This window comes from Ipomoea nil, unplaced genomic scaffold (genome assembly GCF_001879475.1).
Source record: "Ipomoea nil cultivar Tokyo-kokei standard unplaced genomic scaffold, Asagao_1.1 scaffold3030, whole genome shotgun sequence".
In the NCBI taxonomy this organism is placed as follows: Eukaryota; Viridiplantae; Streptophyta; class Magnoliopsida; order Solanales; family Convolvulaceae; genus Ipomoea; species Ipomoea nil.
This window is the reverse complement of record NW_017619458.1, coordinates 3,176,858-3,188,465: the sequence shown is the minus strand read 5'-3', so window position 1 is coordinate 3,188,465 and position 11,608 is coordinate 3,176,858. Positions and strand designations below refer to the sequence as shown.

At 41.9% G+C, this 11,608-nt stretch overlaps 1 protein-coding gene and 1 long non-coding RNA gene across 2 annotated transcripts; both read right to left on the bottom strand.

The window, feature by feature from the left end:
* Positions 1-1,247: 1,247 nt before the first annotated feature.
* LOC109163494 lies at positions 1,248-2,008 on the bottom strand. The gene is made up of 2 exons (XR_002051287.1): positions 1,719-2,008; positions 1,248-1,570 (listed from the first exon to the last, which is right to left on the bottom strand). It is a non-coding gene; the product is annotated as an uncharacterized LOC109163494 (long non-coding RNA).
* A 3,998-nt stretch (positions 2,009-6,006) lies between these two features.
* LOC109163543 lies at positions 6,007-6,896 on the bottom strand. The gene is made up of 2 exons (XM_019312291.1): positions 6,454-6,896; positions 6,007-6,367 (listed from the first exon to the last, which is right to left on the bottom strand). The coding sequence occupies exons 1-2, from the start codon at positions 6,894-6,896 to the stop codon at positions 6,007-6,009; spliced, it is 804 nt and encodes a 267-aa protein (XP_019167836.1).
* Between the last annotated feature and the right edge of the window lie 4,712 nt (positions 6,897-11,608).

The window sequence follows — 11,608 nt, the reverse complement described above, 5'->3', positions numbered from 1 at the left end:
AATTGAAGGTTCATCATCCTTGTCTTTTGCTGATCCCGAATCTCTGACCTGGCTACTCGTTTCTGACTTGGAAATAATGTCCCAATCTGTTTCCACAAGAGATTGTGTACCATCACTATAAGCAAGCAATTCCCTGCAAGGGTGATAGATAAGTCAACAGATAAATACAGATGTAAAGTTCAAGAAACATTTTAATGATTACAACTAATTATTGAAGCTGGTAATGTGCAGGAGAAGCAATCCTACCATTCATAGTGTAACTAAATACTGCATCTTTCTCTTCAAGCAACCAATATTTCTGTTCTACTAAATGAGAACCCTCAAGATTGAATTCCAATTAGTTTGTAATGTGGAACAAATAAAACCTAAGCTATATACTCATCCATAATTTAAGCATAGAAATAAAAAGCATACCCTTATAATCCACATGCAAGATTGAAAATTGAAGCAAACTCGTATTTTAAGCCTGTAAAAACAAATAAATAATAAATCGTGTCATGAACAAACTATTGAAGGATATACCAAAGTAATTAGGTGGTGCTCAGGGGGGAAAATTAGAAAAGAAAAGAAAAAAGAACAAGTTTCTGATAGGAAAATAAATGAGAAAGCTAAAATGATCATCAACTAGCACCAAGTTCAATTTAGTAGCTACAGAGACGTTATTAGTCTAGAATGAGATCATCAACTGAATCACAATGTAACCAAATTCAAGTATGAGAAGCATAACTTGAATGCTACTCAACTGTACTGCAAACTAAAACTTAAAATCTCTGCGTGCAAATTCAATATCATAACAAAACAATCAAGCAGAGAAGTATATTTCATCGACAAGCTAAGGATCAAAAGAAACTTCAAGTTACAGAAATTACAGTCCTTGCAAGCTTGTCATATGAGCTATATCTGGTATCTGCCCAGAAATATTACACCTCCTCAACATCCTGCACCCAAAGTTAATTTTAGCCTAAATAACTGCACTTCATAGTGATGTGGTGTTACAAAACTTAACTTCATTTTTTGGAAAGAAAATGCATTACTCACAAACTTGTCATGCAGATTCAATCCACCAGATCCCTTATAATCATTGTAATATGTACTAGTAGAGTAGAAATTCACTGGCTTTCAACTCCACAACACCTATTTTTCCTGGGTTCACAAAGAAAATCATCAAAATTTTCTACTCAACTTGAAAAGAAAATTTTAAAAAGTTTCATGGATTCTATCAAACACCATGAGCTCAGAAGGATTGGAGCTCAACAAGGCAACAATCATTAGTAAACAAAGTAAGAATCCAATGAAAAACATCAAAACTTTACAGCCACAGAACATAAAGAATGCCCATCTTTTTTGTAATTGGGAAAAATACTCAAAATTCCATCTGAAATCTGTCTAAAAACCTCAAAAACTTGTGAATCATCCCTGATTCATCTTCAGGCGCAATTACACATGAGAAAAAACCAAAAGGGATGAATAAAGATCTAACCTTTCCATCCATGATTATCCAGCAATCCTTAGTCTTGTTGTGCTGGGCGACTTCCTCAAAGACATGCACTTTCTGATCCGAACCCATTTCCTATCAAAACCAACCAGAGAAATTGAGGGAAAAAACGTTCAGAACTTTGCACACAAAACACCGGCGAAGCCAAATCAAATATACTCATGATTCAGAGTCAAACAAGAACACGAATCTCTAACTACGAGAAAGGAAGATAGATACTCACGAAATGGATTGTTCGAGAAAGTCAATGAAAAAAAAAACGGAGAAGACCGTACCGCAAGAAAACGCCGCCGCTGCTCCTTTTTCCTCAACGTCGTCACCGTCGCTGGTCAAGCTCTTCGTGTCGAAGCTTCTCTGGTCTGCCTACGCTGCTTCGCTGATCAACGTCGCCGCTACTATGCTCCTTCGTCGACATCGCCCTTCGGCTTCACCGCCACTGCTCTCTCCGATGGTGGTCGCCGGTGGTCTAGCCCTTCATCGTCGTCTCCGCTGCTCACTTAGATGGTGGTCGTCGCCGCCATCTCTCTCAATGCTTTATGTTTGTGAAATAGAAAAAGAAGAGAAGAGAACTAGGGTTATATATTATTTATTTATTTAAAATTGTAAATTTTAAATATTGGCTACTGTGGGTTTTAGAACAGTCGCCAAAAGCGCTCGTGCTTTTAAGAATGCACTTTTAGCATCAGCTGTGTCCATACGACAGATCTTAATTGTTTCAAGTATTACAGAACTGCCACCATGCATGTTTTAGTATCTCTTTTTCAAATAAGAGATGCCAATAGCCTAATATTTATTGTCAAATGTGTACTAGTGTGCCTAAATTTAATATGTCTCATTTTGTCAAATTATTACCATCCATAATGTTTAAATTCCATGATGTGTCATTAGACTCAATTGCCGTACTTGTTGATTGTAGGATGATGATTGGAGCCACTCGTGTCAAGCATCCCAAAAAATAGTTCCATGAGCGTGATAAAACAGAAAGTAAGCATGCTAATTTGTCTTTCATTGAAGATTTGGATTCGAAGACGAATCCTTTTCAAGAATGGGAGAATAATAGGAACCAGTGCACATGGAATCCAGTAAGGGTAAATAGTGGGCTCATCACAAGGCCCATAACTACATCCTTAAAGCATCAATGGTGGAAGAAATAAGAAAGTCCAATAAAAATTCCATTCGATAGAGGAAAGTATTATAAGTGGTCCGTTTCAAGTGATGTCACATCGAAGACAATGTTTAGAAGATTCGAGGTCGAATCATTTTTCAAGAAGGGGAGGATGATACGGCCCAACATAATGAAGATCCATTAAGAGTACAAATTGGGCCAATCACAAGATCCAAGGCCCAAATCAGCTTTATTATTTGTGGTCATCATTATTTTAAATTGTTTTGAATTAAAGAGAAAACACTAGTTTGTATTTAGAAAGGATTCCTTAAATCCCTTTCTAAATAGGACTATATTTATTTGATTTCTAGATTAGGTTTAGGACTCTTTTTGTATTTAGAAAAGGATTCCTTAAATCCCTTTCTAAATAGGACTATATTTACTTGCTTTCTAGATTAGGTTTAGGACTCTTTTTGTATTTAGAAAAGGATTCCTTAAATCCCTTTCTAAATAGGACTATATTTACTTGCTTTCTAGATTAGGTTTAGGACTCTTTTTCCAATTGTATTTAGGATTACAATGCTGCCCTATACCTATAAATAGGGCACATCCATATCAGTTTTAGGGAGGCTTTAATTCAATAAAATTCTTAAGTTTTTCTTTACACTTGTTTAAGAAACCTTATGGCTAATTGTGGACTCAATTAGTGGCTAGTCGTGGACTCGACTAGCAAATTGATTCGTGGACTCGAATCAATCTTCCTTTCTTCAACCTTAGATTTAGGTTCGTGGACTCGTTCTTGAATCGAAGGAAACTAGATCCGACTCTAGTTGATTGAAGATTGCATCATCGAGGTACTTGAAGCTACAATGGGATTCTTCCAAGTCTTTGAGGATTTGAGACAAGGGGTTTTCTCGTGACGTCTAAGGTACTTTGATCCATCTCTATCTTTACTTTGAGAGCATTCTTGGGACAATACTCCATCTTCTTTGAATCTTGGATTAGGTTCATATCACTAACAAAGCAACCCACTACACCAACTACCCCAACAACAACTAACAAACAAGATAACCAAGAACGAGCAACCAAACACAGTCAACAAGCGACAACAACGGAATGGCAACAACAAACGAGGGAGGAAATGAGCTTACCCCAACTCTGATATAGAAGGACTCACTCTCTGACTCCTCGGCATCCTCGTCCGAGTCTTCCTCAACTCTACCTCGGCTAGAACCGGCCTCCAACTGGTCCAACCTCTGGTTGACAGCGACGAACTGGGTCTTCATGAAAGCGAAACCTTCCTCTATCATCCGGTTCTGCTGACGAAGAAGGGTGACCACACGCTCCTCGTGTGTCATAGCGTCATGCTCCCTTTTGGTTCTCGCCTCATTTCTCCTCAGGTTTTCTTCACTTTCGGAGTCTCTCTCTTCGGCCTCTTCGGCTTCTTCTCCACCTTCTTCCTCTTCCCGTTCCTCTTCACCTTCATTCCCAGCATCTCCTCCCAAGCTTTGAACCGCGAGGTTCAACTTTCCAATAGGAATCTCGAGCTTTGCAACCAATGCACTCCTCTCAGCAGTGGTTTTTTTGGCGACCTCCTCAAGAGTGATGTACTCCCCATCATCTAGCTGGAACATGTTGCAACTACGGAGGTTTGTGGCATCCAAAACCATCTTGCCCACTGGCTTAGGCACATAACCGACAACACTCACTCCCTTCTTGGCAAATATCCAGCTCAAAACCATGCCATACGGCAAACTCTTGCGGTTATGATCTCGACAAAAGACCATGTGTTGCAGCATTAACGCAGGTAAGTTGAACTTCACCATATTCTTCAAACAAAATGCAAACGTGCACTCCAACTTTCCCAACAAACGACTCTTATTATTATCGGACAACAAACAGTTAGAAACAAGCATGGCCAAAATCCTTTGCTCAGTAGATAACCACTTCTTTTCCGGCCTCGTGGCCTAGGTAAAACCACTAGTTCTTCCCAAAAGGTAACTCAGATAATCCCGATAGCTCATGTTGTCCGTCCCAATCCAAGAGTCACCACTATATTGCGAGACTCCCGTGGTTGTTAAACTCAAAAGCTGAGCTAACCTTTTCTCAGTCAACACAATTTTTACACCTCTCACTTTAGAGGTTACCTCCAACCTTCCACCATCTTTAGTCACAGTCATGTGACGGTAGAACTCTTTCACCAAACTTGGGTAAGTCTCGGTCCTAATGGCGAGAAACCCAGCCAGCAAACTCTGATAGTTCAACATTTCCAACAAAGAACTTGAAAAAGAGTCGGGCTCAAAAGCTTTACCTTCCAACACTAGGTAGTGGGCATCCACCCATTCTACCCCTCTTCATCAAATTAGACCTCCTAGGAATGATTCTGAGATGACCCAAAGACTCAAGGTAGACCCCAAAACTCTCTTCTTCCTTTCTTCTTCTTCTTCTTTCTCTCTATCTCTCCCTCTCTCTCGGCTTCGATTCCGACTGGCGGCGGCGGCGGACACTCAGCTACAGCAGGTCGGCGGACCAGCGATGGCGACGGGCGGTTGGTGGCGGCGTTCTCTGACTGCGACAGGGAGGAGTCAACGACGGGCAGGGGGGTTCTCGGGTAGCTTGCGGGTGGAGGGGAAAAAGAAGAAGAAGGGTTTGGAAATTTTGGGAAAAATTTGGGAAAAGAAGATTTTAATTTAGGGGTTTTTGATTAAGATGGGAATTATAGGTTAAAAGGAATTTAAGTGGGATAAGGTTTAAGAAATACAAATGGTTTAGATGGTTTAAGGGTTGGGTTAGTAACTTGGACACATGGGTTTGAAACTTGGTGGTTATGATTTAATTTCTTTTTGTCTTTTTAGGCTCCTCATGAAGGGATTTTCCTTAAGTTGGCTATTCTAAATTTAAGGGTGACAAATTAGGCTTGGATGGCCCAAAGGAAAGAGGTGAAGGGATTTTCCATAAGTTGGCTATTCTAAATTTAAGGGTGACAAATTAGGCTTGGATGGCCCAAAGGAAAGAGGTTTGAATTAAAAAGTATATTCGTAAGGCTTCGGGATTTCAACTAACATTAAACCACTCAGAATTAACAATCAAATCACAAGGGAAACTCACTTGAAAGGCATAAGAGGATCACATAGCAAGGAATAAGGAAAACACAGGAAATGCACACTCTCAAGATAAAGGTAAGCTTAAGGAAAGGTTACCTATCGTCTCTTCCTCCACCAAACCCTCAGACTCGGCTTGGGAGGCCCATCACGAACACTCGGCCCGAAGGCTTCGCTCCAGCTACACTTCGGCCAGAACTCCCTCCCGTAGTCCCACCGGATCCCGAGCTAGGTGGCAAAGCTCTTTGATTGGATTGGGGCCGGCATTCAAATGCCTTGCGTCCTCTTTCCCCGCACTTGAAACATCAGAGTGCAGATCCTTCGCAATCCTTCCCTACATGTTCCTTCCCACATTTCTTGCATGCAAAAGCCCTCTCTTGAGCTCCATTCTCCGCCCGAGTTGATCCTTGAGGCGGGGAGGATGCGGGTCTGGATCGGAAGTCTTGTCTCGGCTTCTTGAAACTGTGGGCCCCACTTCCTTCATTCCTCTTCTTAACGAACCCAAACGACCCTCGCTGCAACTGTTTCACATGATACAGATCGGCCGCGCTCAGATAAGCCTCCTTCAGGGTCCTCGGCTTGCTCACAGTCAACGCCTTCCGGGCTTCATAGTTGAGTCTTGCCACGAACTTCTCCACCTTCGCGAGCTCGGTGGGGAGCAGCATCCTTGCAAAACAGGAAGCTCCAAGAAGCGCTTGTGGTATTCTACCACAGATGACGAGCCTTGCTGGAGATGTATGAACTCCTCGTACATGGCGGCTCGAACGTGCGATGGATAAAAACTCTCCCTCATCCTGTCCATCAAGGCTGTCCAGTCGAAGTCGGGCTCTTCTTGACACGCGGGACCCTCGTGTACCCACCAGAGATCAGCATCGTGACTGAAGTAGAAAGAAGCCAGCTTCACTCTGCGATCCTCAGGGCATCCCACGACGGCGAAGATCTTATCAAGGGTCCGGATCCACTCCTCGAGTATCACAGGATCCTCTTCTCCGGCGAACACCGGTGGCCTATGTCCCGAGACTAGACGTCCCACATCCCGATTCCCGGCTGGCTGCGGCGGCGGAGCAGGATGCTTGTTGTGCAGAAGGGCTTCACTCAAGGTCTGCATCGTTTGCATGAGATGTTGCAAGTTCTGAGCCAGCTGCTCGTTGGTCGGCGTCTCAGGCGTACGGGCGCGGTGATGAGGCGGAGCCATGACGAAACTTCTACAGAAACACCAGGGTTAAGGTAGGCACAAATAAACAACGCACCCTTACCCGGCGCTAACTACAAGAACGCTAAAGCTAAGTAGAAACAACAAAGCAAAAAGAACACACGGTAAACAACACACAGCTCACCACGCGTCCTAGAAGCCCTAAGTCCTAAACACTTAGATACTTAAAGGTCATCTTAGGGCCTCAAACCACACTTAACTTCTTAAAGTTCAGACTCTAATATCCTAGGCTCAAACCTAGGCTCTGATACCAACTGTAACACCCCCGATTTTACCATAATTTAAAACGTAGTTGCAAGAGAAAAACAATCTAACAAACCATTAAACAAAAGAAGAAGCAAGTCTATACGAGGGCATTATGCCACATCTTAAATACCAAAAGATGGACAGGCAGGAAAAACTAAACTATTGATCAAAGTCTAAAGAGTCAAGGCACACATGCCGCTCGAAACACAACGTCTAGACAAAGGATAAACTATCTAAAGCTCCAGTCTAGCGCTCTCGGTCTCTACTCAAAACCTATAGAACAAGGAAAACATAACATGGGGATAACACCCAGTCAGCGAACATTGCTGGTAACCCATCAATACGCGTTAAATAGCATATATAGATAAGTGTAAGTCCAAAACTATTTTCGAAACCGAATACAGTATATATCATTTCAAAAGCCGTAGAGAGAAGTCAACTTCAAAGACTCATTCACACTCTTAAAAGGAAAAGGAAATCAAAATCCTTACGACAACAACAAGACAAGAATCATGAAAGACAATACAACTCGAGATGCATTCTACTGATCACAAAGTAGAATACATCAAGACATGCTCATTAGCAAAGAATACACATTCACACATTGGCAACTACATGCCACAGTGACAACTACATGTCACAAGTATCATAGTTCCAACCTTATGGCTACCCCCGGCCTTATTTCAGTTCCAACCGTTACCTCCGAGTGTCACCCTGTACTTATGAGTCCAACCTTAAACCGCCAGGGACCGTCGTCCCCACTCCAACAATCTCCAACAAACCACCTACACATCAGTACACGAGGGTACTATTCATTTCATTCACACAACCACCTACATGTGAGCAAAGCTCAAGTAACAACCACTCACATATGAATCATAATCACACAAGTCATCATCATTACCAAGAAGACTAAGGTTCCACAACAACCTTAATCAAGTTCCCATCAAAGGGTACAACGATTACATACGTTCACATCATAAGAATCAATCAATGGATCACAACAAATATATGAAACCATACTCAACAACGAAGGATCACAATTCGACACCAAACGATGGTCAACACAAGTTGCCAATCTCAATAGGAAAGAATAAACCGCACACACTAGCATTTCAACATCAAACTAGCATGTTTATCAAACGGGTAAACCAAAAGTAGTTCCATAGAACATTCAAGACTCATCATTAGTCCAACGAATCACAAAGTCGGACACCTAGCATGATTCAAGACACCAAATCCTACATAGATTCCTAACATATTGTTCTAGACATACGAAACATCAAGAAGACTCACAAATGGCCCAATAACAACATCAGGAGGTCAAAACATCAATACCGAGTCAAAACAATCACGGGGAACAAATCCTCGCCACAATCCATACACGTTCCCCGCGGGTGGGGCCACGGGTGGAAAACTGTTGGACAATTTAGTTATAATATCCTCGCAAGTGCACGAGTCAATTGTAGTGTAAGCGTGCAAAGCAAGGGTCGATCCCACAGGGAATTGTTATGATGCAATTTAATAAATTGAAAATGATTAAAACTTATTTAAAGTACCAAAAACAAATAATATCAATAATTAAGATTAGGATAAACTTAAATGCAAAGTAGTTGAATCAAAATGTAACTTGATAATTTAAAGTGTCCAAAGCTAATTAGAAATCAAAATGTCAAAGAATAAAGACCAATAAAACTCAGTAAATTAAGCAATAAAATTAAATCAGAAAGCAGAATAACAAATAAAAACCAATTGGAAATTAGGAAAATTTAGCTAAACATGTTGATTTGAGAAGGAAATCAAGGAACTGTAATTAAATTGGATTCATTACGTACTGTAGTTAATAACTAGCAAATGTGAATGTAAACTTCTAAACAAATAAAGTAGAAACAACAAAGCAATTAGCAAATGAATGAAAAAAAAAAAAAAGACAAAAATGAATTCTTATGCCAATTAGAGATGCTGCCAACTTGGCAGTGCTAAGAACCTGCTGTCGCACCAAAATAAATCAAGTCACCACTGTCGAACTATCACCGCCGAGAGCTGCTTGTGCCGAACCAAAATTAAGATTGCTGGAAAGGAACTGTTGCCGGAATATCTGCCTCCTCCGGAATTGGTCCGGAGTGAATTGATGATGAAACCTTCATTGAATCGGCCTCTATTTATAATACTCAGACCCAATGACTTCCTGTAACACCCCGTGTTACGGCCCCTAAAACCAATTAATTAATTAACCCATAGCCCAAGAGAAAGAATAAATTATAATAATTAATTAGGGAAAAAGGCCCACCTTAATCCATGGGCCCTTATCCCTAAACCCAATCCTTAGTTCCAAAAGAAATAGAATTAGCAAGCCCATAATATTAGTTCCTAACTAGGACTCCTAAATATATAAATAGGGGACTTAAGGGGCACCTAGAAACCCCCACCACAAGAATATCGCCCACCACCCCAAAGAGCTCCAAGAATCCCCCTAGAAGAAATCAAGAAAGCAAGAAAGCTTAAAGAAAGGCCCTTCATAGCCGAGGAATTAATTAAGGCTAAGAGGTAACCCATGTCTCAACAAAACCTATTTTCATAGCTATGATTTCCCCCGTAGGATTTCCCCATATTATTGTGTATTGATGATTTGCGATATTATTATTGATGATTGATGGGATAATTCCATGGGTGATCTTGATATTGGGAGATTCTTGATAATTATGATGTTCTTGATGATTATGTGGAGTTCTTGATGTTTATATGTCATTCTTGATAATTGTATATGCTTATGTGTTATTTGCACCGAATCTTGTAATTGGAGGACGAATCGTATTCTTGTGGGTATAAAAGTGATTAGAACCCTAGGTTGTATCGTATGATATCATTCTTGGTGTATCGGGTGGGAAATTGCATGTTTGGGGTGTCGATTATGTTAGAAAAGCATGATAGGTTATGTGCCGTACGTTTCTCGTATTTGATCCGTTAATTGACTACGTGTTGATCGTTAATTGCGTTGTAAAGTGTCTAAGCATGGTTTCGGGTTCCACAATGGTTCCCGGGGCGTTTTTGTGATGAAAAGAGTCAGTGGGGGGTAGGTGGGGGTAGGGGACCCGCCACCTACCCGCGGCCAAATCGGGCATCCCGGCAGCGGGCAGCTGCCCGCCGGGCACCCGCTGCCCGGAACAGTGCACGCTGGCGGGCAGCCGGCGGGTGGACCCCCACCCACCGGCTACCCGCTGGAAAATACCCCAACCCGGGATTTCGGCTTCCCCGTTTGATGTTTCCCCGACCCCCGTGGTGTCCCAATGGACTCCGTCTATCGTGCCTATGTCTAGTTTGATATTTCGGGTACCGTTCGTAGGTTGTATGAGTCTTATATATTGCATGCTAGTTGAATTGGTATCCCGCTGACCTAGGTGAAAGGAGTATGAACCCCTTAGGACTATTCTTAGCATGTGAAGGATCACGCATAGGTTTTGTTATACGTTTCCTCCCCTTCCCATTGTGTTAATGTGAGTTGCATGTGCTTGCTACGTGTTATGTGTGCGTGTCACCCCGAATTGGTTGAGATCAATCGGGCTATACGGGCAGTCGGGTGGGCTGAGAACCATACCGGCTGTTAACCAGGCTGGTAGAGACCGGTCAGGTATATAAATATTATATAGGGCTAAGTTCCACTATACGGGCAGTCGGATGGGCTGAGAACCATACCGGCTGTTAACCAGGCTGGTAAAGACCGGTCAGGTATATAAATATTATATAGGACAAAGGCCCACTATACGGGCAGTTGAATGGGTTGAGAACCATCCCAACTGTTAACCAGGCTGGTAGAGACCGGTCAGGTATATAAATATTATATAGAACTGCGGTTCATTAGTCGGTTGCGATCGGCTCCTCCGTAATGTGAGACGGGGCAGGGTGCTGCAGGGCCGTGTCAGAGCTATATGCACTGACCCTCATGTATGGGCATGCGATTGGTCCTGTGGCGCCAACAAAGTGTGCTATGTGATGAGATATGGATGAGTGTGTTTATGATTATATTGGGGGATGTGACTATGGGATCTATGCTGGGGATTGTTTACATTGGGTTATGATTATTAATTGTGCTCAGCTTTATCTGTCTTGCCTGTGGAGGATTGTATACGCCTGTTATAACTGTTGCTTGTGTCTAGCCTTATCTGTCGAGTCATTCCTGGTTTTAAAAGCTAGAGTCTCGTAGGATATATCTTCATGCTTCAAAATGGTTTTTGTATATCTATATATATCTCTATATGTAATGTATTTCAACACGTTGGAGTGGGTTACCAGCATCTCTCGCTGAACAGATATATTTGGCTTTCAGGCACAGACGAGTAGTTCACTGGAGCACGCTAGAAGCCTGGACGTAGCTTAGATAGTTTTTCCCTTTCGGCCTGCGTGCCATGATTTAGTACTGATACTATTTGAGGATATTAGTCAATTAGCCT

What these genes read in the sequence shown, in the direction of transcription:
- LOC109163543 (XM_019312291.1), bottom strand. Translation starts at nt 6,896, where the DNA reads ATGGCTCCGCCTCATCACCGCGCCCGTACGCCTGAGACGCCGACCAAC. An exon ending in TCGCACGTTCGAGCCGCCAT is followed by an intron (nt 6,368 to 6,453) that starts GTACGAGGAGTT and finishes CTGTTTTGCAAG; the next exon opens with GATGCTGCTCCCCACCGAGC.